The 24,180-nt window shown below is 46.6% G+C and overlaps 1 protein-coding gene across 12 annotated transcripts in view; it reads left to right on the plus strand.

Moving 5' to 3' along the window:
* The window catches only part of ZNF544 (zinc finger protein 544), a 44,749-nt gene that overhangs the window by 2,428 nt on the left and 18,141 nt on the right, over nt 1–24,180 (plus strand). For 4 of the 12 annotated variants that reach the window (XR_010407959.1, XM_064580238.1, XM_064580232.1 and 1 more), the window contains exons 1-2: nt 14,892–15,534; nt 20,721–20,821. The exons of 1 other annotated variant lie outside the window; for it this stretch is intronic. Coding sequence is in view for 4 of the 11 variants with exons in the window: in XM_064580238.1 (XP_064436308.1) it covers nt 20,819–20,821 (3 nt within the window). In the remaining 7 variants the exon portion in view is untranslated. Of the gene's footprint in view, nt 1–13,516; nt 15,535–18,901; nt 19,011–20,720; nt 20,822–24,180 lie in introns of those variants that run through there. 7 more of the 12 variants (XR_010407960.1, XM_064580239.1, XM_064580231.1 and 4 more) reach the window with 6 other exon arrangements.

The following is a 24,180-nucleotide window of genomic DNA, read 5'->3' on the forward strand; positions in this document are numbered from 1 at the left end:
CAACCCCCCTTATTACTCTTCAAAGCTGGCATTTAATGACAGCCAACAATCTGGACAACCATCAGAGCCCTGGCTTCATTTCAGTATCTCAGTGCGCACAATAACCTTCCCAGGCCGGCAGTATTCTTCCTGATTTGTGGGTGAACAGAAGGAAACTCAGCAAGTTGTGCAAAGGGACAGAAGTAGAAGTGGCAGAGCTGGGAGATGTACATGCTTTGGGTCACTTGCTCAACAAGCAGTCCTTGAATGCCTGGAGAAAACAATTCAAAGGCCACATGAGAATCATCCACCCGCTCATAGGGGCTTCAATTATACTTAGAAAAATATGGCCAATGGAAGATCATAAAAGAAGGGCACCTGGGTAGCCCAGTTGGTTAAGCATCTGCCTTCGGCTCAGGTCATGGGATCATGCCCTGTGTCAGGGTCCCTGCTCAGTGGGGAGTCTGCTTTTCCCTCTGCCTCCCCCTCACCCCCGCTTGTGCTCTCTCTCTCGCTCCCTCTCTCAAATAAATAAAATTAAAAAAAAAAAAAGAGGTTTGAAGAGAGCAAAGACATTTCGGTGTGAGCAAGGTACTGTAAAAGAAGAAATTATAATTTAAAACCTATATGCAACTAAAAAATGGCACTTAAAACAAAAATCAATTTGAGATACAAGGAGAACTTGATTAGAGCAAAGAAAAGAAAAAGCAATTGTGGAGAAGGAATTTAATATGTTGCCTTTGGAATCAGACATATCTAGTATATGAAATAAACAATGAAAAATTGAATAAAAATTAATAAGTTCAATTTAATAGGTGTATATAGGATTTTTGTACCCTATGCTTTCAAGAATATATGTGTGCTTAATCACAAAAAACTTTAATATTAAAGTATAAATTTTTATAGGTGACATTATCTGATCATAAATTAACAGAAGTATGAGTAAATAATAAAGTATAGGTAAATAATAAAAAGATTATAAAATTATCTTAATTTCCTGAGCATTAAGAAATAACTTCCAAACTAATCCTTGAACCAAAGAGAAAATAAAATCAGATTATAAACTACCTTAAAAGAGAGAACATGGAGTTCCTGGGTGGCTTAGTTCATTGGGCATCTGACTCTTGATTTCAGCTCAGGTCATGATCTCAGGGTTGTGGGATCAAGCCCTGCATCAGGCTCTGCGATCAGTAGAGGGTATGCTTGAGATTTCTCTCTTCCTCTCTGCTCCTCCCCTGGCACTCATGCATGCATGTGCGTTCTCTCTCTCTCTCAAATAAATAATCTTTTTTTTTAAATAATAAAAATGAGAACACAACAAAATAAATGGTGCACAGCTAAGCTGTATAACAGGAAAAATTATGGCCTTGGCTGTATTATTAAAGTAGAATTATCAAAAAGAATATTTTACTTTAAGGAATTGGAAAAACAGTAATAAAAAACCAAAAATGAAACATTTATCAAGTTAATTGAGATTAAAGCCAAAGTTAATGAAATGGAGAATGAAGAGAAAGGAAAGGTTAAGATAATAGATAAACCCCTCCCAAGCCTGATTCAGAAAACAAAAATATTATAAATGAGAAAAAAGATAACCTCAGGTACAGAAAAGATGAATTATAAGACCTTACACAGAACTATATGGACACTTTCCTAATATAAATAAACAAAAGTGACCCAAGAAGCAGCAGAAAACTCAAATAGAATAATTATCATGGAAGTGACATGGACACAAAGCCCAGGAGACTTTATAGCTGACTTTAAATCTAACATTAACTATTCCAAATTGTTAAATAATTCCACATCAAAACAAAATGGACAGCTTCACACAATATTAAATGAAGATAACATAATACCCACATCTGATAGATGGTATAAAAAAGAAATTTATCATCCAGACTCATCTACGAATATAAATATATGTTAAAAATATTTTAAAAAGAGAGAAAAGAAAGTATTTAATCAAACCAGCAGTGTATCTAAAGCAAAACACTATGACCAGTTTATTTCAGGAATACAAGAATGCTTCAATTTCAGAAAATTTGTCAATAAAGTTTATTCAACAGTCTAAAGAACTCATCCCCAAGAAAAACTATGAATAATCAACATGGGATGCCTTTCCGCTGGACTTCCCTGTTAGATATTATATAATTCATATTGGAGAGGGACCCCATGAATGTCATGAATGTGGTAGAGCTTTTGGTAGGACATCTCAACTAATTAGGCATCAAAAACTAACACTGAAGAGAAACTATTCTGTTGTAATTCGTTTGGGAAATCTTTCAGTCACATCTTTGATTTTAATATTTATCAAAGAAAGCATAATAGAGGGAAGCCTTATGAGTATAGTCAATATAGGAGATCTTTCTTTCAGAGCTCTGGCTTTATTTCACAGCAGAGAACTCACATTGAAGAGAAGCCTTATGGATATATTCAGTGTGGGAAATACTTCAGTCGGAGTTCTCACTTTGTTACTCATCAGAGAATTCATACTGAAGAGAAACTGCATGAGTATCCTCAGTGTGGAAAATCTTTCAGCTGGAGTTCTTTACTTATTAGGCATAGAGAACTCATACTGGAGAGCAATCTCATGAGTGTCACAACTGTGCAAAATCTTTCAACTAGAATTCTCACTTTATTGAATATCAAAGAACTCATATTGGACAGAATCCCTATAAATGTAGTCCATGTATGCCAGCTAGCTTTACCCTACCTTAAAGGGCCAGGGAGTGGGTGGACAGAGTGGGATAAATCCAGTGTTGTTAATACTGGAGCAAAATTAAAAAGTAGCAATTTGATGTTATACAGGATTTTTTTTTTTAAGATTTTATTTATTTTTTTGACAGAGACACAGCGAGAGATTGAGTTGGAGAGGGAGAAGCAGGCTTCCTGCTAAGCAGGGAGCCCGATGCAGAGCTTGATCCCAGGACTCTGGGATCATGACCTGAGCCGAAGGCAGACGCTCAACGACTGAGCCACCCAGGCGCCCCTATACAGGATTTTTAAAAAAGATTTTATTTATTTGAGAGGGAGAGAGAACAAGCAAAAGCACAAGAGCAGGGGGAAGGAGAAGCAGACTCCCTGCTGAGCTGGGAGCCCAAAGTGGGACTTGATCCCAGGACACTGGGATCATGACCTGAGCCAAAGGCAGCCGCTTAACCGACTGAGCCACCCAGGTGCCCCACAGGATTTTTTTTTTTTTTTAGTTGAATATGATTGCCATTATCTTCATTACTTTATCCACCTGAAACAGGGCCATGGCCCAAGACTAAGGTTCCATCGTCCTTCCATCTCAAATCTTTCTGAGTAGAAAGATTGGGGAAGAAAGCCCAAGTTAAAATAAGTTGTTCTCGGGGAAGAAGGGGTCAGGCCCTCAGAGAACACATCCAGCTCTGGAGGGAAAGTGGTGATGTAACCAAGTCCAAGCTTGTTCCACTCATAGTGGAACAGGTCAATAAGTGGAGAGGCAAGATGCTGGGGTAAGGAAAGTGACTTTATTCAGGAATCCAGCAGACTGAGAAGGTGATGGACTATGTCCTAATGAACAATCTTAACTTAGCATGAAATTTGAACTTCTTTTGTAGCCCAAGCTCCTGGGTGGTCCTAACAGACCAGGTTCGCCCACTCAATGCCGACAAAATCCAAAGGCAGAGAGACAGGTGGTGGTGAAACAAGAAAGAAATTTATTTCAGTGAGGCCAACCCCAGGAAGACAGTGGACTAATGTCTCAAAGACTATTTCCTAAGTGCTGAAAATAGTTCCATATTTATAAAAGGAAAAGGTGGGGCAAAGGTGGGTGGGTATGTGAAGGTAGGTACTGAGGGTCAAATCAATCACTGTCTTGGAGTCAATCACGGGGCCTTGCTGGCTCAGGGCAGTCCTTATTATTTGAGGGGGTAGCTTTGGTTCCCTTCAGGGGATGCTTTGCCCTCAGGTTCTTCCACTTGAGCCAAGAGACAAGTGGAAAGAAGAACCCAACTAGAAAGTTTGAGGTCAAAATGGAGGGAGCTGAGGTCCTCTTTCATTTTTATGTTAGGAAGAGGAGTTGGAGTCAAGAGGTGACTTGATATCTGTAAACATTTAGATGCCAGCAAGGATTCAAAGAAGGCTGTGAAACTGTCACCAGCTAGACCCCAAGATCTGACCTTTACTGCTCATCTGCTTGTATGCACCGACCTTTATTCCACATTTTTCCTTTAGCTCGTCTTTCCAGCTCATCTCTTAGGCAAAAGACCTAAGGGGCGGGTGCCTGGGTGGTTCAGTCGTTAAGCGTCTGCCTTTGGCTCAGGTCATGATCCCAGGGTCCTGGGATCGAGCCCCACATCAGGCTCCCTGCTCTGTGGGAAGCCTGTTTCTCCTTCTCCCACTCCCTCTGCTTGTGTTCCCTCTCTCGCTGTGTCTCTCTCTGTCAAATAAATAAATAAGATCTTAAAAAAAAAAAAGACCCAAGGGGCATAGCATCCCATGATGGAAACCAAAAGCATTCCTCAAGCAGTAACAAACTGCTCTAAAAAATAAAGTCTCTCAATTTGACAGGAGTAGTAGCAGCATCAGCAGTATGATGGAGTTAAGACTCAGTGTGGCAAGGCAAAAAGGCTTGAGTTCAAATCCTGTCAGCAACACTTCCTAATTGGTTGATTTTGAACTCGCTCTCTCTGGATTCAATCTCTGCATTTAGACTGAAGAAAATAAAACGTAGCTCACAAAGTATTGTGAGTATCAAAATATTTAGTGTATGCATTTAGTATTTAAAAGAATGCAGAATTCTGCCAGCATTAATTTACCAGCTCTCTTAGATGTCTGCAGAGGTGCTCAACCCTGATTGCACATTGGAAATCACTTGGGAGTCCTTGAAAAATACGTGCTGGGACCCATGCCCAGGAATCCCATATTGTTTACAAATGTTGCATATTTAAAAAATTATTTGTAAATTATATTTACAAGTTTACCACAAACTTTTGTGGGTTAAAACAATACAAATTTGTCATCATACAGTTCTGGAGGTCAGAAGTCTAAAATGGGTTTCACTGTGCTAAGATGAAGCAGTCAGCAGGATTGCATTCCTTCTGGAGGCTCTAGGAGAGAATGGTTTTTTGCCTTTCCAGCTTCTAGAGCCTGTCTGCATCCCCTGACTTGTGGCCCCCATCAGTAATTTTATCAGTCCAATCTCAGCTTCCTTTGTCACACCTGTTTCTCTGACTCTCATTCTCCTGCCTCCTCCTTTCACTTATAAGGACCCCATGACTGCATTGAGCCCACCAGAATAATCCAAGACAATCTCTCCATCTCAAGATCCTTAGCTTGATCATATCTGCGCCAAGTCCTTTTGCCATCCATATAAGGGAACATATTTACAAATTCCTGGGGTTATGATATGTATATCTTAGTGGGGAGGGGAGGGGAGGACATCACTCTAACAACCACAGGAAGTTCCAGAGATACCATATTCCATTCGGAGGCATGTCTGGGGCACCAGGGCCAAGGAAAGCATCCTGGCTAGAAGGTCTCTGCTGCCACTTCCCTTGATTCCAGCCCCTTTCCATGCCTACCTCTCCAGCTTTCCTGCCTAAAATCTTTCCAATAGGGCCCTTTTCTGCCTCAAAACAGCCACCAGCAGTTTATGTCGTTGCTAACAAGGACAACCAAACTGATTAAATTGGAAGAGGGGAGAAGGCATTTATTGTCCCATGTGGCATTAGTTAGTAGGTCCAGAAAGCACCAGAGGATTCTCCCCTAGCTAAGCCAATAGGATCCTGTTACTAGCTGAAATCAAATTCTCAGCAACAAGAAGCCCTCTGCCAGATTCATTCTGCGCCTGCACTCTCAGGCACATCTTAGGTATTAACTTAAATGAGACACAGACTCTCAAACTCTGTTTAAATATGAAAGCTAGCAGAAGCCTTTAATCCCATCCCAGGCACGGTGCTTGAGGGGGTTGGGAGAGCTGGGGAAGAAGACATGGCAATAACTGTCTTTTGGGGCTTAACAGTGAAAACTCTCCCAAAACCTTGCAGGTGTCAAGTGAAAAAAATCTGGGCTTAAAAGAGAGACTTTATTGGGAAAAACTACAGTGATAGGAAGCTCTGACCACAAGATCTGCCTTTCAAAGGTCAGGCAGAAAAAGGTTTTGCTTTTATGGAGTTGCTAGAAAAAAAGAACAGGCATTGGACAGTTGATCAAGGAACGTCTTCTCTTCTCCCTCTCCTCCCTCTCCTCCTCCTTCTCTTTTGTCACCTGATTTTCCTGAGGGATGTTGAGGGGCTATTCTGCATTCTCATGCTGCCCAAGCTGATGGTACCTCAGAGTTTAGGGTCCTGTGGGGAGGAGAGATTAACTAAAGTTTGGTCATATCAAGGTCACAAATACCTACTTTTTACCTTTTTTAAAATAAGCTCTATATCCAACATGGGTCTTGAACTCACAATCCCAAGATCAAGAGTTGCACGCTCTATGGATTGATCCAGATAGGCACCCCAAGGTCACAAATATTTTGTTCCAACTGATCAAAAGGGACAAATAGTTCAGCTAATCTTGTATGAGACAAAGGATGGGAAAGTGTCTGGCCCTATCCTAGATAAACAAGGGTGTTATCTGGGGTCTTATCTAATTCAAATGGGGAATGGTGGTTTTTTGCAGTAATACTTTTCCAGGAACATAAGGCTGGGGAGATTTCGTCCACTGCTGCTGTTTTCCAGGAATACAGGGTGGGGTAGAGTTCAACATTCTCACAGGAAACAAAGTTTTGTTTTTTGGGGTTTTTTTTGGACAGAGAGAGACCCAGCGAGAGAGGGAATACAGCAGGGGGAGTGGGAGAGGGAGAAGCAGGCCTCCCGCCAAGCAGGAGCCCGATGCGGGGCTCGATCCCAGGACCCTGGGATCATGACCTGAGCCAAAGGCAGATGCTTATCGACTGAGCCACCCAGGCACCCCAGGAAACAAAGATGTTAACAGAAATGTATCATCAGGGGCATAATGGGGATGAGATCATCAGAATGGGAAGCTATACTTGGAGATTAACATTTTCTCAAAGAGGGTGTAACAACATCTGAAGTCCAGCTGTCTGACAAGTCTTCTTACTCTACAGAGTAGCCTTCTGCAGCTTTACTGGCAAAGGGGATATCCCTGCTCTCATCTCACTGGGATTTTTCTACCTGCATTGAGAAGAGCCAATGGCAAAAATTCCATTCACAACACCAAGAGAAAGAAAAGCAGGTTTAAGAAGCTAAAAACTCACAAAATGGGAAGAAAAAGGATGAGTGAGCAATGCTCATAAGGGAGTGGTGCCCTCTGGAATTGTGTGAGGGGCTGTCCAATTGGATAATTAATGTCAGGCAGAATGATCTTTTGTTCTTGGAGCTGGAAACACAGCCAAACCTAGGAGGCCCAGCTGGGTCAAAGGAGAGCTAATCAGCAGCATTCCATCCAGTCCCAGGGTGGGATGCTCTGGGCTGCTTCTGCCTACAACCTTCCCTCGTGTGTGTGAGGTGGAGTGGTTCCTGACAGAGGCACCAACACTCAGCCTGAACACCCTGACTTTGAGGGCTCCAATTAAGGGTCCCTCCTGGCAGCAATGAGGAAATTGAGGCTTCAGGAGAAAAGGAGACAACTCCAAACCAGGAGTTGAAGGATTCCAGGATTTCCGAGTCAGTCTGGTCTAAAACTGACAGGTAGTGGGGAAAACCCAAGCTCTGGAGTGAGATGGTCTTGGTTCAAATCTCAGCTTTTCCACTTACCAGCTGTTGAGCTAGTTACTTAACCTTTCCTATGCCTCAGTTTTCAATGCTGCTGATTAGCTGTTTCACAGGGAAGTTAAGATAGTGTCTATCTTGGGGCACCTGGGTGGCTCAGTCGGTTAAGTGTCTTCCTTTGGCTCAGGTCATGATCCCAGAGTCCTGGGATCCCAGGGTCCTGGGATCCCCCTGGGATCGAGTCCCTCATCAGGTTCCCTGCTCGGCGGAGAGCCTGCTTCTCCCTTTCCCTCTGCTGCTCCCCCTACTCTCGCTCTGTCAAATAAATAAATAAATAATCTTAAAAAAAAAAAGATAGTGTCTATCTTAACAGGATTGCTGAGAAAAGTACTGAGTTAATACATGTGCTTTACAGGGCTGACAGTAGATCCTTAATCTATTGCTATTGTCATTACTATTATTATTAGCTCCTCTTTCAACCCTCCACCAATTTATAAGAGCTAAATAATAAAAAAGTGAGAAGAACCAGAATCACCCTGAAAGAGGAGGACAATGAGAGAGGGCGAGCTCTACTAAATAGTAAAACATAAAGCTTCTATAATTTTAAAATTGTAATATTGGCACATGAATAGACAGGTCAACTCAATAGAAAATCCAGAAGTACTGGGGCGCCTGGGTGGCTCAGTCATTAAGCGTCTGCCTTCGGCTCAGGCCATGATCCCAGGGTCTTGGGATCGAGTCCCACATCAGGCTCCCTGCTCGGCGGGAGGCCTGCTTCTCCCTCTCCCACTCCCCCTGCTTGTGTTCCTGCTCTCGCAATCTCTCTCTCTCTGTCAAATAAATAAAATCTTAAAAAAAAAAAAAAAAGAAAATCCAGAAGTACTCAAATGCATGTGGAAATTTAGTGTATGATAAAAGGGGCACCTCAAAACAGTGAGGAAAATGTAAACTAGCTAGTATAACTATAGAGCCATATGGCAAAAGATAAAATGGAAGTCATTTCTCACACCATACACTAGGATGAAGTACTGTACTATTCATCTAATACTACATAAGTACTAGAAGATACATAGGTGAATTCCCCCATAACTTGAGAATATTTCCTATCCATGAATCAAAATCCAGAAGCAATAAAGGAAAACAATTATAAATTTGATAAACTTTAACATGGATAAAAAAACCCCCACAACACTATTAGCAACATAAAAAAAATTATAAACTGAAAAACTGCAGTTTGTAATTTAAACTATTTAAAATATTGCCAATAAAGAACTTGTAAAACTAGAGTAAAAGACTAACAACCCTACAGAAAAATGGGCAAAATATAAACAATTCAAGAACAAGAAATAAAATGGCTCTTAAACATATTAAAAGATGCTCATAATTAGAGAAATTCTTACTCATAAAGATATGCCAACTAGAACTACACTGAAATACTATTTCTTACCTATCAGATTTGCAGAGAGTTAAAAGTTTGATGCCACAGCCAGCTTATGAGACTGTCTGCCCCTCCTACATTGTTCGTGGGATGCAAAAAGGCACAACACCAAAGGAGAGGAATTGGGCAAAAGTACATATACATTTACCTTTGACCAGCCAATCCCACTTCTATTCTATTCCAAATATACGCTGGCAGAAAGACAAAATGACCCAAGCACAGAGAGAAAGAGTTGGGGGCAAGACAGAGAGAATCTCAAGCAAACTCCTTGCTGAGCATGGAGCCCAATGTAGGGCTCGATCGCATGACCCTCAGATCATGACCTGAGCCAAAACTAAGAGTTTGGCTTAACCGACTGAGCCAAGTAGTCACCCCATGCAGCACTATTTTTTTTTTAAATATTTTATTTATTTATTTGAGACAGAGAGAATGAGAGAGAGAGAGCACATGAGAGGGGGGAGGGTCAGAGGCAGAAGCAGGCTCCCAGCCGAGCAGGGAGCCTGACGCGGGACTCGATCCAGGGACTCCAGGATCATGACCTGAGCCGAAGGCAGTCGCTTAACCAACTGAGCCACCCAGGCGCCCGCAGCACTATTTTTAATAGCGAAAAGCTGGACACGGCTTCTATGTCATCAATAGAGGGCTAATGGAAGGAACTGCCATCCTGCCACTCAGTAGTGCCCAGGACAACTGTCAGACAGTGGTCTCCCCAGCCAAATGGTTAGGTGGGAACAACAAAGTACATTATAGGACTATGTGTGGTATAGGACCTTTACCTAAGGAAGGGGGTAGAATACACAAGCAGAATGTTATTTGCAGGGCGCCTGGGTGGCTCAATTGGTTGGGCGACTGCCTTCGGCTCAGGTCATGATCCTGGAGTCCCTAGATCGAGTCCCGCATCGGGCTCCCTGCTCGGCAGGGAGTCTGCTTCTCCCTCTGACCCTCCTCCCTCTCATGCTCTTTGTCTCTCATTCGCTCTGTCTCAAATAAATAAAATCTTAAAAAAAAAAAAAATGTTATTTGCATATACATGTATTTTATTTTTAATGGAAGAAGTGGGGGGCAGGGAAGGGGAAAAAAATAAAATGGAAGGATAATCCAAAACTTACATAAATGGTTACCAGTGGAGGAGAGCAGGAATAGAGGGAAGAGCAGGCATAGAGGCTAGGCTTCTCTGAGTATATGCTGTTTTTGTAGTTTTCACTTTGGAGCCATAAAAGTGTTTTGTATTAATATAAATTAGGTTTTTTTAAAAAATTTTTTTAAGATTTTATTTATTTAAGAGAGAGAGCACCCAAGTCGGGGGAGGGGAGAGGGATCGAGATGCCGGTCTTGATCCAGGACCCCGGGATCATGATCTGAGCCGAAGGCAGACACATAACTGGGTCACCCAGGTGCCCCAAATTAGGTTTCTTTACCGCGATCTCTAGGGGTGCCTGGGTGGCTTAGTCAGTTAAGCATCTGCCTTCAGCTCGGGGTCCTGGGATCAAGCCTCGAATCGGGCTCAGTCTGCTTCTCCCTCTGCCCTCTTCCTTGTGCTGTCTCAAATAAACAAAATATATATTTTTTTAATAATTAGAGGTAGTCTTTCTTTTTTTTAAGATTTTATTTATTGGAGTGCCTGGGTGGCTCAGTCGGTTAAGTGGCTGCCTTCGGCTCAGGTCATGATCCTGGGGTCCTGGGATCGAGCCCCACGTCCAGCTCCCTGCTCAGCGGAGAGCCTGCTTCTCCCTCTCCCTCTGCCTCCCACTCTGCCTACTTGTGCTCTCTATCTGTCAAATAAATAAAATCTTAAAAAAAAAAGACTATTTATTTGACAGAGAGAGTGAGCACAAGCAGGGGGAGCGGCAGGCAGAAGGAGAAGCAGGCTCCCCGCTGAGTAAGGAGCCCAACGTGGGGCTCGATACCAGGACCCCGGGATCACGACCTGAGTCAAAGGCAGATGCTTAACTGACTAAGCCACCCAGGTGCCCCAAATAAAATCTTAAAAAATAATAACAAAGTGATCGCTAAAAAGAAAGTATTCAGTGAAAACATTACCGCATTGATAATAATTATTTCCAGTAACTTTAGAGCACAGTAATCTCACTGTGGAGATATAGTCTAAGGACAAAAAGAATTGCAGAGAAATCTTGAATTCTCCCTAATAATATTGAAGATAATTTGAAACATAAACCAAGTAATTCTCCTGATGTAATTAGGAACCAAGATTTCAGCAATAATAAAAAATTAAAGCCCAGTAATTCCTAAATTTGAATTAGAATTATCAAGATAAATCCAAAATGTGTTTTCTCTTGAAAATATATATCCCAACTTTGTCCACTGAAGAGGTTTATAACAATAACTACCCTAGTGGTAATGATACTCCTAGTGCCCAGATCTCTAAAACACATTTCCCGCTACAAAGAACCAGGGTTCCTCGGAGAAGTAGCTAATTCCAGGGCAGGGGCAGGAAATTTACAGAATGAGCCTTGCCACATATTCTCTGACTAGAAAGCAAAGTTATCAAAACCTACTCAGATCATGTCAAAAGAACACAGAAGCCAGCTTGAGGGAGCTGCTCGTGGCCACCATTTGGACAACTGAAGCATCAAATTATTCACTGCAACAGATTAAAACACACAGAATACGTTAAAAATCTATGTATATAAAACATACTCACTGGCTATCTTTGGAGATTGCTAGCACATCTGTTTTCTCAAAGCAAAGGCAAAGAATGAAGCATTTATCCTGTTTTTCCTAAACAAACTCTACCTCCTCAGGGTAACCAAAAAATTAGTTAAGGGAAAGCTTTTCTTATGGAAGAATTCCAGCAAAAAGATGCGAAAGAAGTGATATAATTAGAAAACTACCATTTTATAACTCCTAATGAAATAGCGGGTATAAGCAATGACTGCTAAAACCATTCTGCAAAAAATGCTAGACAATTCTATGATAGATGAATCAGGCTGTCAACACTTCATCAAAATAAACATCACAGAAGTGCACCAGACATTGTGCTTTCGCTTTCTTCCTTCCTTTCTTCTTTCTTTCTTTTTTAAAGATTTTATTTATTCATTTGAGAGAGAGAGCACGAGCAGGGAAGAGAGGGAGAAGTGGGCTCCCTGACTCGGGGTCGATCCCAGGACCCTGGGATCATGACCTGAGCTGGAAGGCAGACGCTTAACCAACTGAGCCACCCAGGTGCCTCTATGCGCTTTCTGATATGATACAAAAGAACACACATGCAACACTTTGGATTGTCAAATATACAAACTTGAATCCGATTAAGCCTCTACATCCAACTACCAGTTTACAGGAAAAACAAGGCAACAAGAAATGACATCATAAGGATACCATCACCAAAATCCAGAATGTAGTAAATCCTATGGGAAAAATTTACCTGCTTTCAACAAACAGAAACAAAAGGAAAAAGCACGTGTGGGGGAAATCCATAAATTACAAGACTTAAGCACACATTAACCAAACGCAAAGTGTGAACCTTGTTCAGATCCTAATTTAAATAAACAAAATGACAGGGGCGCCTGGGTGGCTCAGTCGTTAAGCGTCTGCCTTCGGCTCAGGTCAGGATCCCAGGGTCCTGGGATCGAGCCCTGCATCGGGCTCCCTGCTCTGCGGGAAGCCTGCTTCTCCCTCTCCCACTCCCCCTGCTTGTGTTCCTGCTCTCGCTATCTCTCTGTCAAATAAATAAATAAAATCTTAAAAAAATAAAAAATAAAAAATAACCCAGTGGTGGCTGGGAGCAAGTGGAGATAAGATTAAATTTAAAAAGCCGAATGATGACAGTAAATGAAGTTGGATAAATGCATGGAGGGAAGCATGGGTTTTAATCACACTATTTGCCTTACTCTTGTATGTTTGAAATTTTCCATAATTGGGATTCCTGGGTGGCTTAGTTGGTTACGCGTCTGCCTTTGGCTCAGGTCATGATCCCAGGGTCCTGGGATCGAGCCCCGCATCGGGCTCTCTGCTCAGCAGGATGCCTGCTTCTCCCTCTCCCTCTGCCTGTGGCGCCCCCTGCTGGTGCTGTCAATTTAACAATTGTTAAAAAAATTTAACAATTTTTTTGTTAAAAAAAATTTTTTTGGGGGGGTGCCTGGGTGGCTCAGATGGTTAAGCGTCTGCCTTCGGCTCAGGTCATGATCCCAGGGTTCTGGGATCGAGTGCCGCATCGGGCTCCCTGCTCCTTGGGAGCCTGCTTCTCCCTCTGCTTCTCTCTCTCTCTGTCTCTCAAGAATAAATAAAATCTTAAAAAAATATATATTTTTTTTCCCATAATAAAACCAAGGTCATTTATGATGTCATAAGGAAAAGTCCCAAGGTGGACATAGGCAATATTAACTGACTCAGTGACTCAAAGAGGATCCCATTACCAACTCCGGTTCTTTCCATCTTTCTGCTCTGTCATTCTCAGCATGTCGACTTTGCCTCTTGGGCTTCCTCAAGGTGCTGACATGGCAGTACTGTTCTACACATTATACGCAGACAACACCGTCCAGAGACGATGAAAGAGGACATACTAGTGTCTTATGGCCATTTTTGAAGGGAACTGAAGGGAACTTCCCCTGGAGCCCCCAGCAGATGTGTCATTTCTCCTTGGCCAGAACGCCCTTGCCTAATTCAGTAACACGGCAAGAGGCACGAGCCCACTCATCAAGATTCTCCCTTTGGGAGCTATATTCCAGACTTCCCGGAGGAATCTACAAATTGCAGGGTCCTGTTAACAAGCATGAAGTACTTAAGAAGATGATGGCTGTTGGGTCAGCCCCAGGAAGAGTCCAAGCAAGGAGGGCTGGTCACAGGAGCACCCCAGACACGAGGGAACAACAATTCAGGAGCTTACGAGGTTTGAGCAGATCCAGAGTGGCTTCCGCCGGCCTGGGAAGGTTCCTGTGGTCTCCCTTCTGAGAGCCGGGGCGGGTCAGCTGCTGGCGGGTCTCAGCCTCTGACCCCACAACGCAGCGAGACAGCACACTCAACAACAGACCATATGTAACAGAACGGACCCATAACCTCTGCAGCAATAGGGCCAAACAGTCAGGACTTGGTCACTAACTGCCAGCTTCCCTATTTTTTATTTGTTGCCCGTCCCACTTAGGGCCAACCGGAGAAAGCAAAATAATTCTCCCCTAAGCAGTCCTAAACCTACGGGGCCCGCTTAGAGCTAGCCGGTCTCAGCTTCCACACTCGACACCGGCCGCTCCCCTGCCCGCCTCTGGCCTCCGCGGAACGCACGGGATGGCTGCGGACTGCCTCGCTGTAGCGGGTTCTGGGCCGACAGGCGTTCCTAGCCCCCTTCAAGGCGTCTTCGTTCACTTCCACAGCGGGTCGAGGTGACTGAAAGGCCGACCAGGAAAGGGTGCGGCCGAGCGCAGTTCCGACACGAACGCAGGCCTTGACGCTGGTCGCAGACGCCGGCCATTCTGGCGTCGCGGCCTCGGAGAGTGAGTCGCGTCCGTGAACCAGGGCTGCGGGGAGGGGCGCTCCACGGAGCACAGCCTAAGAAGAACGACTGTCTGTACCATAACACGAGCCGCTCTAACGAGTCTCAGGCCGCCGCCGGGGACGAGACGGCCGCCGCCCCCGACGCAGTCTGGGAGAAACGGCCGCCGCCCCCGACGCAGTCTGGGAGAAACGGCCGCCGCCCCCGACGCAGTCTGGGAGAAACGGCCGCCGCCCCCGACGCAGTCTGGGAGAAACGGCCGCCGCCCCCGACGCAGTCTGGGAGAAACGGCCGCCGCCCCCGACGCAGTCTGGGAGAAACGGCCGCCGCCCCCGACGCAGTCTGGGAGAAACGGCCGCCGCCCCCGACGCAGTCTGGGAGAAACGGCCGCCGCCCCCGACGCAGTCTGGGAGAAACGGCCGCCGCCGCCGCCGCGCTGCCTCCTGGGACTTGCAGTTGGTTGCGCCGAGCGCGCGCACTTCCGCCGCCCACCGGAAGCACCGCCATTGCCCCGCGCGCTCCGGTGAGCCTGAAACCCGCGACCGGCGTGGAGGCTCCGCGGCGGGCTGGGCGGGGCCGGGGCGGGCCGCGGTGACCTGCGCCGCGCCGGAGGAGGTCCCTTCTCCCGCCCGGCTGCGCTTGGGCGTGTCAGATGCGAGTCCCTCCGGCTGCAGAGACCGGGGGGAGCGTGTGCCGCTGAGCGCGGCTGGATGGGATCTCGTCTGAGGGTCTCCTACTCCGGGACAGAAGCCCTCCTGCTGCGAAGGAGGCCAGCTGTCGAGGCTTCAGGCCGGCATATGGGACTCCGGGGCCTGCCCACCCAGACGCGTCTTTTTCCCTCCCTCGGCTCGTTAACGCCGCCTACCCCGGAGGCGCTCCGTGCGCGAGGTGGTGGCCCAGAGCCTGCTGGCAGCGGCCCCGGCGAGTGAGGCTTTCTTTTCCCCAGCGTCCAGCCCCGCCTCAGAACTTGGACACGTTTTCTTCCACTGGTACGTGATCTTGAACTCAGTTTGAAGACAAAGCGCGTGTTTTCCAAGTGAACAGAGAATTAGAGGCAGCGCAGGTAGAGCACCAGCAAACTGCGTCCACGGTGTTGAGGTGCCAGTACTGGTTGTTTGTTGATACCCCATGTTAGGGGCTGGGTGACAGAGGGGCTGGAGGCGTAAAGAGCCGGGACGTGAAGCTGTCCTGTGCGTAGGGGCTTAGCGTTGGATTTCAAAGAGCCTCCGAGTAGAAGCATCTGGCTGTAGAAATAACTCGGTGCAAGAGAGAATGCAAAGGGAGTGGGGGTAGCTGAGGAGGACTCTGAGTTTCCATTTCTAGTGAGGAACTAGGATGGAGGTCACAGAGAGAATTCCTGGTCACCCAGATGTGTTGAGTTGAGAGTCTCCGGGATGTGGGGTGGAAGTAGAGGAGGAAGTGGCAGTGGCAGGGAGGTCTGGGCTGAACATGAAGCCTGGGGCAGCACTTGAGACCCCACCCCACAGGCAGGGAAAGAGCGAACTGGAAAAGGAAGGAGAAAGCAGCCTCCGCCCCAGCCCTGCAGACCGAGGGACCCTGCCACACCAGCCCCGTCTCAGGTCCAGCGTGAGGAATAGAAGGGGGCTTTTATGTTCAAGTATAATCGATGTGACTAAGTCTCCTGTGTCCTGCGTGTCGGTATGACAGTAAGCTCTATAAATGCAACTCAGTCAATCACAGCAGCGCCATGACACAAGACCGGCTATTCTCCCAGATGTCTACAGAAGAAGAAACTGAGGCCTAGGGAGGTTAAGGAGGTCTGTTGAAGAACTAGGAATTACAGAGGCAAGTGGTGGAGCTGGGGCTTTGAAAGCAGGGTAGCTTTCCCAGCCCTTGCCCTCAGATTCCTCCAGACAAGGAAGGAGAGGCTGGGAGGGTGGAAATGGTCACAGGCAGTAGGAGACTGCCCAGGGATGGGCAGGAGTGTCAGAACAAGACGGATAGATACAGAATCTTGGTCAGCTTTCTTGCGTGTGGTGTACATTTGTAGTGTGTGTGTTTAGGAGTGAGAGGGCAGAGAGAGGATGGACAGGGTGAAGACGGGGGGACTGGAGTGTTGGCTGCTCTGAGGGCCTAGCTGTGAGGAGCAGGAGCATGGAAGTAGCTGGGCGGTGGGGGGGGGGGGGCACTGGGATGCAGGAGTTTACTTGATCAGAAGGAAAGTCTCCCCTGAGAAATTGAAGGGAGCCATTTGGGACGGTGTGGGCTTAGAGGAGTCTGTGTGCCAGGAAGGGGGTGAAGTCTACGGCCATTGATTGGAGTGAATTAAGACGCAGTTTTATCTGCACAGATCAGATAATAGTGAGGGGGCGGGAAGGGTGAGTGCAAACATGGATTGGTTGCTGTGGGTGCAATAGAGACAGTCTCATACCACCTAGGACTCAGAAACCATCAGGGTCAGGCAGAGAGGGTGGCCAGTAGCCTGAGGCAGATTGTGCAGAGCTCCTGAGTGAGAGAGGCTGAGAGGTGGGTCCTTGATGGAGGATTCAAGAAAGAGGGCAAGGGCAGTGGGCTGGGCAAGGGTGTACCAGAGGGAGAGGCAGAGAACCAGGATGGCAGTGTGCTCAAGGCAGTGGGCTGTAGAGCTCCTGGCTTCCTCGTCCTCAGCCATGAGGCCTTGACTAAGTTTTATTCAAGCTCTTTCTGCCTCAGTTGCCTCATCCACAAAATGGGGACAATACGGTTTATTTTCCCTGGGCAAACCAAACAGTTCTATCTAGCACACAAGTGTGTAAATAAAAAACTGTATATACAATTCAGCTTGACATTATATTTTAAATAATTTAAATTTATATAAATTTTATTTTATATTCTACTTTGTCTTCTTAATCAGTCAAATTCTAAAATATAGGTTGACGTAGGACACCTGGGTGCCTCAGTCGGTTAAGCGTCTGCCTTCAGCTCAGGTCATGATCCCAGTGTCCTGGGATCGAGTCCCACATCGGGCTCCAGTCCCACATCGGGCTCCTTGCTCGGCAGGGAGCCTGCTTCTCCCTCTGCCTGCTGCTTCCCCTGCTATGCTTTCTCTCTCTCTCTCTGACAAATAAATAAATTTAAAAAAATAAAAAATAAAATGTAGGTTGACGTTTCCCATGTGGTTTTTCTCATCTTTATGTTACCAAGTTTTTGCTTTATATTTTTGCTATAGTATCTGTTGGGCAAATGAATAGTCAAGATTATTATATCTTCCTACAGCCCAACTTTTATCCCTAAAAAATGTCTTTATCTTAGTGATATTGCACTAAAGTTTAGGCCACATCCTTTTTTTTTTTTTTTTACTATCATTTTATCAATCTTTTTTTTTTTTAAAGATTTTATTTATTTATGTGACACAGAGACACAGCGAAAGAGGGAACACAAGCAGGGGGAGTGGGAGAGGGAGAAGCAGGCTTCCCGTCGAGCAGGGAGCCCGATGCGGGGCTTGATCCCAGGACCCTGAGATCATGACCTGAGCCGAAGGCAGTCGCTTAACCGACTGAGCCACCCAGGCGCCCCTCATTTTATCAATATCTTTATACTTAAAACTTGTTCTGTCTTTTTTTTTTTAATATTTTTATTTATTTATTTGACACAGAGAGACAGCGAGAGAGGGAACAGAAGCAGGGGGAGTGGGAGAGGGAGAAGCAGGCTTCCATGGAGCAGGGAGCCCGATGCAGGGCTCGATCCGAGGACCCTGGGATCATGACCTGAGCCGAAGGCAGTCGCTTAACCGACTGAGCCACCCAGGCGCCCCTCATTTTATCAATATCTTTATACTTAAAACTTGTTCTGTCTTTTTTTTTTTTTAATATTTTTATTTATTTATTTGACACAGAGAGACAGCGAGAGAGGGAACACAAGCAGGGGGAGTGGGAGAGGGAGAAGCAGGCTTCCCGCTGAGCAGGGTCTGGGATCAGGACCTGAGGCAAAGGCAGATGCTTAACCATCTGAGCCACCCAGGCGCCCCTGTTCTGTCTTTTTGATGGTGGGATTCCTGCAGTCAGGCTCTTGATAATTCAGACTGTTGTTATGTATTGCTTTGCATTTGTAACGAATTCTCTTCACAATAGCTCTTGTCACCACACTTCAGTCTTCCTTTCTGGTGAGGCTGGACAGCTTCCTGAATGTTTGTTCCCTTGTTTGTGCCTTAGCTATTCAGACCCTTTGCATTTATCTATTGGTGACTTTTTAAAAGAAAATGATGACTTAAGAAGGCCCTCCTAGAGGTTTTAAAGTCTCAGCTTACCCACTTCTCAGAACAAACCACAGAGATAAAAAGCAATAAATAAGAAAAGCGGCAGCAGAAAAGCTTGTGGCCTCCGGAACTGTAAGAGAGTAAATTTCTGTTGTTTTAAGGTACTGTGCTTGTGGCAAGTTGTTACCGCAGCCACAGGAAACTAATACACCAGGCACACAGCTTGCTCATCCGTGGAAGGGTTTGTCAGCCGATTTGTCAGCAAGTAAGGTAAGGGGACTGTGGCTCTGGTTTACGATTAAGGCCATTGCTCCGGCAAAGCCCAGCCTAGAGCGTGGCTCATCCTCCGATGCTGCAGAAACCAGACCCCACATCCACCAACACTTTGCTTTACTTTCTGCTCATCCATAGAGATGTCAGTGCTGCTTTTTGTGCCTGCTGTGTCTCTTACATGTTTTGTTTTGTTTTGTTTTAAGATTTTATTTATTTAGGGGCGCCTGGGTGGCTCAGTCGTTAAGCGTCTGCCCTTGGCTCAGGTCATGATCCCAGGGTCCTGGGACCGAGCCCTACGTCGGGCTCCCTGCTCAGTGGGGAGCCTGCTTTTCCCTCTCCCACTCCCCCTGCTTCTCCCTCTCCCACTCCCCCTGCTTGTGCTCCTTTTCTCGCTGTGTCTCTCTCTGTCAAGTAAATAAATAAAATCTTTAAAAAGGGGGGGGGGGGGCGCCTGGGTGGCTCAGTTGTTAAGCGTCTGCCTTCGGCTCAGGTCATGATCCCAGGGTCCTGGGATTGAGCCCTCCATCAGGCTCCCGGCTCAGCGGGGAGCCTGCTTCTCCCTCTCCCACTCCCCCTGCTGTGTTCCTTCTCCCGCTGTGTCTCTGTCAAATAAATAAATAAATCTTAAAAAAAAAAAAAGATTTTATTTATTTATATGAGTGAGAGAGGGAGAGAACAAGCATGAGTTGAGGGAGGGGCAGAGGGACGTCCACATTCCTGGAAGGTGACACCCCAACTTCTACACTCGGGAAACTCCCGGACCTCACCCCATGTATCTCTTTATCTAGTTGTTCGTCTGTATCCTTTATCGTATACTTTAATAAACTGGCAGATGTATATGTTCCCTTGAGTTCTGTGAGCCACTCCAGCAAATAATTGGATCCAAGGAGGAGGAGGTCATGGGAATCTTCACTTTGTAGCTAAGTCAGAAGTTGTGGGTAACCTGGGGACCTGCTCCTTGTGATTGGCATCTGAAGTGGGTGGGCAGTCTTGTGGAAGTGAGCCCTTAACCAGTGAGATACGATCTGCTGGTGTCACAGAGAAGTGTTTGGTATGGGGAAAAAACCCACACATTTGGTGAGCAGAAGGGTCAGAAGTGTTAGGAATACTGGAGTAAAGGAGAAATTCAGGAGAAAAGACTGGGTTTTTCCCAACTCATTGTCTGAACCAGCGCTCCATGTGTGTACTTTTAATCCAGAAAGTAACTTCCAGAGCTTGTGGAGGAATTTGAACTTTAACCTGAGGATAGTGGGAACCTGCCACACAGTGACAGAAGCTGCAATCTACCGTGGTCCCTATGGCTTGCTGGGAGAAGGGGGAAAGACAGGCCACGGGACCCAGTCGGATCTTCTCCAGCAGGCCGAGCAAAAAGCAATGGCTAGGCCAGACGTCAGAGACCAAGGGTGTGGAGAGGCACATGATATTTGAAACGTGGGGACCCTGGGTCTTTGCAGCTAACTGAACGTGACAAGTGAGAGTGAAGGAGGGGTCGAGAAGGACTTCAGGTGTCCCAGCTCAACCTCCTGTATTTTCAGTACACGTGTGAAGATCAGAGAGTCAAACATTTCCAGGTTAGGAAGTACACACGTGAGTGGTCGGTCTGCAGTGCATCAGGTAGAGACCACGTGTAGGTTTGTGGCCCCGGAGCCTCTACTTTCGCCATCACCTCTCCTCCGTCCCTGACCCTCCTGCCTCCCTCTTTATCAGGATCATTGTGTTGACATCAGGCCCACCAGAAAATCCGGAGAATCTTCCCATCTCAAGATTCTGAGCTAAATCACGTCTCTGGAGTCACTTTTGCCTGCATGGTAACATACTCACAAGTCCTGGGGACTAGCACATGGAAATCTTTTGGGGGCCATTAGCCAGCCAACCACAGACATGGTCAAAAATTCTGCAAAACCCTAATCAGTGTGCAGAGGGGGATCAGGTGAGACAGGTGCCCTGTGCCACGGGCAGACGAGGAAAGGATGGCGTGGACACAGGTTTAGTGGCATTCTGGTGCGCGACAGCCTTTTGTGTGGGTTCTCCTTGCGGTGAGTGAGAGGTGAGTGTCCTCAAAGTTTGCTGTCATTTCTGTCCTGAGTAGCTTCTGAGTTTTCCATCTTACTCAGGAAGAGAAGATGATGAAAATAAGGAGGGCTGGGGCGCCTGGGTGGCTCAGTTGGTTAAGCGACTGCCTTCGGCTCAGGTCATGATCCCAGGATCCTGGGATCGAGTCCCACATCGGGCTCCCGGCTCAGCGGGGAGCCTGCTTCTCCCTCTGACCCTCTCCTCTCTCATGCTGTTTCTCTCTCGCTCGCTCTCTAATAAATAAATAAATAAAATCTTTAAAAAAAAGAAAAGAAGAAGGGCTGAGTGAGCCAGATTTTCTGCAGCTCTGCTAATCTGTGAGATTGGCCCAGAGCTGGAGTCCTCGTGCTCCCGGGACACGGCCTTGCCCTTGTAGAGCGGCTTCTCAGCCTTGGCAGTGTTGATGTTGGAAGCAGAGTCATCCTCTGGTAGGGGAAATGTTGAGTACTGCCTCGTACTTCTACTCAGGCCTCTGCAAGTTGTGACAACCACATGTCTTCATTTTTTTTTTTTTTAAAGATTTTATTTATTTGAGAGAGAGAGTGAGAGACAGCACAAGAGGGAAGAGGGTCAGAGGGAGAAGCAGACCCCCTGCTGAGCAGGGAGCCCGATGCGGGGCTCGATCCCGGGACTCCAGGATCATGACCTGAGCCGAAGGCAGTCGCTTAACCAACTGAGCCACCCAGGCGCCCCAACCACATGTCTTCAGACGTTGCCAGATGTCCTTGAGGGCAGATCTGCCCCCAGTTGAGAACCACTGCTGTACAGAAAGGGCCAACTTTCTCACACTTCCTGGAGAGGTTTCTCTTTGTGGGTCCTTTAGTTGAGCCTGAGACTCACTTTGTAGGGGTTTCCCCAAGCAAACAGACATTTTATCAGGTAGGATCTCCCCAGGGGCTCAGAGGTTACCTCCCAGCAGCTGGTCCGGGAACAGGCCTTCCTTTGGAATGTGTGGGGCATGGACCACCCAGGCCTGCTGAGTCGACGTGTTATGCACGCTCATATGTTAGATGTGTGCTGTGGACAGTGTGGACGTTCCGGCGTCATTGTGGATGGATGGAACTTGTACCTTTTTTGGTATGGGGGTGGTTCTGTTCTTTTAAGTTAATGCTGGGAGTCAGGTAAATGTGTACACCAGCTCTAAGAGTTGGAAGTTGAACATTTTGTCACAGACTTATGTTCTGTCTTAAACGTTTTTTAGTGGGATACAAATGTCCCCCCCCCCCCCCCAAATTTCTTATTTGACAGCTGTTGGAATCATTTGGGCATTCCATTTCTTGCATGGGTATTGCTGCCTTGTCTGGACTGGCCTGAGTGCCAAGCTAAGAGACAACCCTGAATTTGGAAGCCATTGTCTTCCGCTTCAGTAGTGAACTGGCTACTCCGGACTCTCCTCTGTTTATTCATTTGCTTGCTTGCTTAAAAGTTTATTTATTTATTTATTTTTAGAGAGTGCATGCATGGGGAGGGAGGGGAGGGAACAGAGGGTGAGGGAGAGAAAGAATCTTTTTTTTTTTTTTAAGATTTTATTTATTTATTTGAAAGAGCACATGAGAGGGGGGAGGGCCAGAGGGAGAAGCAGGCTCCCTGCCGAGCAGGGAGCCCGATGCGGGACTCGATCCAGGGACTCCAGGATCATGACCTGAGCCGAAGGCAGTCGCTTAACCAACTGAGCCACCCAGGTGCCCCAAGATTTTATTTATTTATTTGACAGAGAGACACAGTGAGAGAGGGAACACAAGCAGGGGGAGTGGGAGAGGGAGAAGCAGGCCTCCCGCGGAGCAGGGAGCCCGATGCGGGGCTCGATCCAGGGACTCCAGGATCATGACCTGAGCCGAAGGCAGTCGCTTAACCAACTGAGCCACCCAGGCGCCCCGAGAGAAAGAATCTTAAGCAGGATCCACACCCAGTGCAGAGCCCAACACATAGGCTTGACGCGGTGCTCAGTCTCATGACCCCGAGATCATGACCTGAACTGAAATCAAGAGTAGGACGCTTAACTGACTGAGCCACTCAGGTAGCCCAGCACTCTCCTTTCTATGGTGATTCTCAGAGGACTTGAGTGCTCGTTTTGCCTGAAGGATATTAGGTTTGTGTGACAAAGAGAGGTTGGGACCCACCATGAAGGTGATGGCCAGAAAAGAGTGTCTGCAGAATTAAGTTTGGGAAAGGAGTTCTCAGACCCCAGCTGTGTTGGAAGCAGTAGAGTTCTCAAAACAGATTGTCTTGGAAACGAGAGAGCACAGTGGGAAGCTGCCTCTGGGGCTTTTGTGGTTTTAGCAGCTGCAAGTGTTGAGGTCCCGGCCCATCTGTAGGCACTGTGCGCCTGCTGGCTCTGGCCAGGAGTGGCCCCCAACACGCTCTCCAGGGAGCTCAGGACCTAAGAGAAACCCCAGCACCTGGACAAGCTCAGAGAGATGACACTGGTTGAGGAACTGACCCAAACACTTGAAGGCGAAGGTGAGAACTGCCAAAAACGTGAGGCATGGAGAGAGAGCACACTTGCCCTGATATGTGACTTGATTCTTGATTCTCCAGGGAAATGAGTTTTACAGAGAAAGTAGAATAAGAAAAATGCCAGCATTCAGTCCTGGGAGAATAGCAAGTGTCTGCCTCCTGGAAGCAATGAATGAGAGGCCTGGATTTCCCTGGGCTTCCAGCCCAGATGATACCTGTTCTGTTTCAGAGGGGTGAGGGTCCAAGGTTCTCTGACCTGGATGGCACCATACAGATGCAAGATGCTATCTGGCAGAATGAGCAGTAGCTCCGTGTGAACAAATGCACAAACGCAGCATACATTTCTGGAATGTTGGGTCATCTGGAATGACCAGTGACTAGATAGATGGTGTGTGTGCACACAGGTGTAGATGTGCTTTTGATACAAGTGGGTGAGCAGGAGGTAAATATGGGGAAGGGTTTAAGGCAGGATGTAGCAGGATTTTTGCCTGGCTGTCTCAGTGGGACAGTGACAGGACTGCAGCCAAGCTATTAGATAAGTAGAGTGTGGGAAGCAATGACAAAGTCCAGTAAAGTATCGGATGATAGGTGTGCCCCCCACACACAATGGGGCAGCATCCTGCACCTTCAGAGTGGC

This window comes from Mirounga angustirostris, unplaced genomic scaffold (assembly GCF_029215605.1).
Source record: "Mirounga angustirostris isolate CCGP_5_RB_7025 unplaced genomic scaffold, mMirAng1.0.hap1 SCAF_16, whole genome shotgun sequence".
NCBI lineage: Eukaryota > Metazoa > Chordata > Mammalia > Carnivora > Phocidae > Mirounga > Mirounga angustirostris.